A 5256-nucleotide genomic window follows, 5' to 3' on the forward strand; every position below is an offset into this window, starting at 1 on the left:
CGAACTCCGCTCCGCCCGACCCCAGGGCTCGGACTCGGCCTCGGCCCCAGAAGACGACGAACTCCGCTTCGCCCGACCCCAGGGCTCGGACTCCGCCCTGGCCTCTGCCGAACGACCTCCGCCTCGCCCGACCCAAGGGCTCGGACTCGGCCTCGGCCACGGAAGACAGACTCGACCTCGGCTTCGGAGGAGCCTCCACGTCGCCCAACCTAGGGCGCAAGCCAGCCACGTCAACAGGAAGCGCCATCATCACCCTACCCCGAGCCGACTCGGGCCGCAGAGAACAAGACCGGTGTCTCATCTGGCTAGCTCCGCCAGATAGGCAATGATGGCGCCCCGCGAGCTCTGTGACGACGGCGACTCTCAGCTCTCTTACGGAAGCAGGAGTACGTCAGCAAGGACTCAACCGCTCCGACAGCTGTCCCTCCGCCAGGCTCCGTTGCTCCTCCGACGGCCACGACATCACACCAGCTGGGTGCCAAGATCTCTCCGGCTGCCACATCGGCATGTACTTAGGGCGCTAGCTCTCCCCCGCTAGACACGTAGCACTCTGCTACACCCCCGTTGTACACTTGGATCCACTCCTTACGACTATAAAAGGAAGGACCAGGGCCCTCTTAGAGAGGGTTGGACGCGCGGGGACGAGGACGGGACAGACGCTCTCTTGGGGCCGCTCGCTTCCCTCACCCGCGTGGACGCTTGTAACCCCCTACTGCAAGCGCACCCGACCTGGGCGCGGGACGAACACGAAGGCCGTGGAATTTCCACCTCTCTCACGCCCATCTCCGGTCACCTCGCTTCCCCCTTTGTGCTCGCCCACGCGCTCGACCCATCTGGGCTGGGGCACGCAGCGACATTCACTCGTCGGCTTAGGGACCCCCGGTCTCGAAACGCCGACAATATGCGTAGCACCGAGCTAGCTGTTTAGATGCTTATATGCATAGCACCGAGTCCAGTTGAGACTTTGTTTGGTTTGTTGGTTGCACCAAGCCCCGTCAGTCCCCATGCGTTCACTTTCGCTAGCCAGCACACACCCACGAGCACGCGGTGAGCCTGGCTTCCGAGAAACGACCGATTTTAGCGTACATGATCGAGTCCAGTTGAGACTTTGTTTGGTTTGCTGGTTGCACCAAGCCCCGTCAGTCCCTATGTGTCTACTTTCGCTAGCCAGCACACACCCACGAGCACGCGGTGAGCCTGGCTTCCGAGGAATGACCGATTTTAGCATACATGACCGAGTACAGTTGAGACTTTGTTTGGTTTGCTGGTTGCACCGAGCCCCGTCAGTCCCCATGCGTCCACTTTCGCTAGCCAGCACACACCCACGAGCACGCGGTAAGCCTGGCTTCCGAGGAACGACCGATTTTAGCGTACATGACGGAGTACAGTTGAGACTTTGTTTGGTTTGCTGGTTGCACCAAGCCCCGTCAGTCCCCATGCGTCCACTTTCGCTAGCCAGCACACACCCACGAGCACGCGGTGAGCTTGGCTTCCGAGGAACGACCGATTTTAGCGTACATGACGAGCCTCGCTTCTAGAAGAATCTTGCATTGTTGTGGCCTGGTCCAACTCCCCAACCAGCCAATCAAACATGACCAAACTACATCCGTGGAGACAGACCCAGACAAATACAGGCATCCAAACACGCCGTATACGGTTTCGCCTAAATTTGTTCTGATTAAACTCATTATTCCGTTTAGAATAAGAATTGATTGGTTTTGAATAACTTTTGGTTTTTTATTTTAGAACAAAGATCAATTAATTTTGATTTCGGTTCGACTTGTTGACCTTGGTTTGAAATTAAGTCTCAAATAATTCATGAAAACTATGACAATAAGATTATGTTAATTTCAAAAATAGGTCATAAAATCTCCGTCTGCATATAGGTCCAGTACCACATGTTACGTCCAATTAATTCAGTTCAATTTATACACCTTTTAAATTTCTGCATTGCTTCCGGAAACAACATTACAATTGATACAATTTACCAATACAAGGCTTGTAGATCGGACGAAAAATAAGTAGTACCATTCATTAGTTAGGATAATAAAAGACAAGACGTGTAAGCCTGTATCTTAGTAGACAAGGAGATGGTGTATTTGCTGTATTACAGTGGAAGACTGGAAGCTCGAAAAATATAGATTCACAGCAAGTCTGCTGGTACACGAGTTATACGTTCATCAAACAACCTGGACATACATCCTTCCAGACACACCAAGAAAAAAAAAAGAGAACTTGCAAATCCGAGCAAAGTGTGTCCTTATTTCAGATGTGACAAGCAGGTCAAATGCAAAGAAAACATAGCGACCGAGAAATAGCAGGAGCATGCTTCACTTGGTCCACCAGTGAAGGAAATCCTTACGCCTGTTGATCTTCTTTTGGAGCTGAAGAACGCCGTACAGCAGTGCCTCAGCAGTTGGTGGGCACCCAGGGACGTAGATGTCCACAGGGACTATACGGTCACATCCACGTACAACAGAGTAGGAGTAATGGTAGTATCCACCACCGTTGGCACAGCTGCCCATTGAAATAACCCACCTAGGCTCAGGCATTTGGTCATAAACCCTGCAGATAACAAATCAAAGTTCATGTTACACTAAAAAAAGTATGAGTTGATAATAAAAATAAATACCTTCTCTAAAACAAAGAATTATGCTTGAATTGCAACATCTACAGTTAAATATGTTCATATACACATCTCGACAAAAAAGGGCGTACCCAGTGCCGTAGGCTTCCCGCACTGTGCGGAGTCTGGGGAAGGGTATCTTTAAGCGTCAAGCCTTACCCGTATAATATGCAGAGGCTGGGGCTCGAACCCGGGACCTTCCGGTTACAGACGGTAGGCTCTACCGCTGCACCAGGCCCGCCCTTCATATACACGCCTCGACAAAAGAAGAGAAAAAAAAACAGGAAATATTGGAAGCACCAAAAGCTTACAGCAAGTAACTATATAGTGTGTCCAGCTTTGTAATCATATAGTTTTGGCATTTTTATGTTCCAGCAAAATGTATAAGTAAATCGTTGCAGATATAAAGCATCCAGCCAGTCAATGCATGCATGTTTTCCTAATATTGTCAGTGCCAGCAAATACAGAGCATGTCTTCTCCAACATCTTTTACTACAGGATTTATATCAATGTATTGTTACTAGCTCGGGTCAAAAAAAAATGTAGTGTTGACTAAAATCATATGTTAATTGAAAACTGGCCCCAGTACCTTTATTTGACCAGAGGGTGTATCAAGTTTGTTAAAAGAGTGGTGATGTAAAAGTACTTTGACTCTTGAGTGGAAATTTTAGGTGTTACTTAGAGATGGCCCTAAGAGTAAGAGCATATCCAACAATGCGTCAAACTGGTGCCTCAAATTAAAATATGGGGCTCTACGCAGGAAAAATTACTCCAACAGTGCCTCATTTTACAAAATTTGGTCAAAAATTATAGGGCACTCTCTCAAGTGTCTCATTTTATAAAATTTGGTCAAAAAATTATATGGCACTCTCTCAAGTGTCTCATTTTATAAAATTTGGTCAAAAAATTATAATTTAGATTTGAAGCTTTACTGTTGGAGCGAAATGTTTTGTTGGTGCCCTAAATTCTATAAAATATATACTCATTTTTAAATTATATGGCATTTTTATAGGTCACTTTGTTGGAGATGCTTTAAATGCTTATGCAGAGAAGTGACTTCGAATACAATGGTGGGCTGGCATCCAAAAAGGATGGTGGGTTTGCTAGAGCAATCATGTGTTTCAGCATCTACACTTCTACAGTCAGTTAGTACTAACAAGTATTGTAAAGTCAATGCAAGATTAGAATTTAATTCTCCAAAACTTCTTATTGCAGAAAACAATACAGAAGGCACATAAATGAACTAAGTTTATATTTGAATTTCAACAATTTGCCATCGGCCTGCTAAAGAGAAGGAACACAACTTCATAACCACACATCTTAGAAATGTGCAACTCAAGCAACAGCTCCTATGCAATTTTGTACCAAGAAATTACCAATGTTGATTGGTACAATATGCAAAATAAGGTCATATACTATAACAATCTCCAGAAGACAATACATAAACAAGAAAAATGGTTGGTTTGAACTTTGGATTAATGGTAACTCAGTGCTCAGTAAAATTCATATACAAATAGCCTCACAGACCTATCATATCATGTCCGTGCGGAGCAAATTAAAAGATAACGATTATGTTCAAAACTTGATGATACAAGTTATAATCATTTATTAGAAGACTTGCAGACAATAAAGTATATGTGGCTGGTTGTCAAATCAAAGTACCACATCATACTTCCAACAATACTATCAACATGGTGTTCTTGGGAGTAAACTGAAAAATCTATGGATCCAATTTCTTCGGTGCAAAGATATAAACCTATTGCTTAATACTGCCCTACCCAGATCCTTCATGAGATCTAAGGACCCCCAAAATCGAAATCTCAAATCGGCATAATCAATCGAGACGAGGAATGTGTTACTGACTTGCGGAGGGCCGGAGCCATCTTGTTGGTGAGCGTGCCGGCGACGATCATGCAATCGGACTGGCGCGGCGACGGACGGAAGATGACGCCGAACCGGTCGAAGTCGTAGCGGGACGCGCCGGCGTGCATCATCTCCACCGCGCAGCAGGCGAGCCCGAAGGTCATGGGCCAGATCGAGCCCTTACGCGCCCAGTTCATCAGGTCGTCCACCTTAGAGACCACGAACTCGGCCGTCTTCGACATCGCCGGTGGGGGGGCGCCCCCGTATGGCGCTGGGGACGTCGGGGAGGCGCCCGCAGCAGCGGCAGCGGAGTACGCCCGCGGGGTGGAAAGGAGGGCCAGCCGCGCGGTGCGCGGGAGCAACGCCATGGTCGGTCGCTAGGGTTTCCTCACCTCGTGGACGAGGAGGTGGAACCGTGGGCGTAGGCCGATTTGGGGATGGCTTCTAGGAGCTCAAGGTCAAAAGAGAGGGGTGGGATACAGACGAGATTCGGCCAATCTCCGGTAAAATTTGTCTCTATACTGACCAGAAACAATTTTCGGTCACGTTTCGATAAATTGTATTTCAAATTTAGAAAACCAGGAAAAATATATAATAAAACTAGATATTTTCCTGAAAAAAATATAATAAAACTGTGATCGATTTTTTTTTTCAAAATTAATCACCATTTCTAAAAACAACGAATTTCACCAAAAAAGTTTTTGAAAAAAAAAACTGAAATTCGTATTTCATCCACAAGTTGTTTCTTGTACACCGTAGGGTACCCA

The 5256-nt window shown here is 46.6% G+C and overlaps 1 protein-coding gene across 1 annotated transcript; it reads right to left on the reverse strand.

Moving 5' to 3' along the window:
* Nucleotides 1–2049: 2049 nt before the first annotated feature.
* Nucleotides 2050–4975, reverse strand: LOC100127013 (NADH dehydrogenase 2). Its single transcript, NM_001309849.1, has 2 exons — nt 4490–4975; nt 2050–2565 (listed from the first exon to the last, which is right to left on the reverse strand). Exons 1-2 carry the CDS (start codon nt 4855–4857, stop codon nt 2331–2333), a joined length of 603 nt encoding a protein of 200 aa, NP_001296778.1. The 5' UTR covers nt 4858–4975; the 3' UTR covers nt 2050–2330.
* Nucleotides 4976–5256: the final 281 nt, after the last annotated feature.

Source organism: Zea mays, chromosome 8 (genome assembly GCF_902167145.1).
Source record: "Zea mays cultivar B73 chromosome 8, Zm-B73-REFERENCE-NAM-5.0, whole genome shotgun sequence".
In the NCBI taxonomy this organism is placed as follows: Eukaryota; Viridiplantae; Streptophyta; class Magnoliopsida; order Poales; family Poaceae; genus Zea; species Zea mays.

Bases quoted from the DNA above. Each gene is read 5' to 3' on its own strand.
- LOC100127013 (NM_001309849.1), bottom strand. From the start codon at position 4,857: ATGGCGTTGCTCCCGCGCACCGCGCGGCTGGCCCTCCTTTCCACCCCG. The intron at 2,566-4,489 runs GTCAGTAACACA...TGTTATCTGCAG, and splicing joins ATGGCTCCGGCCCTCCGCAA to GGTTTATGACCAAATGCCTG.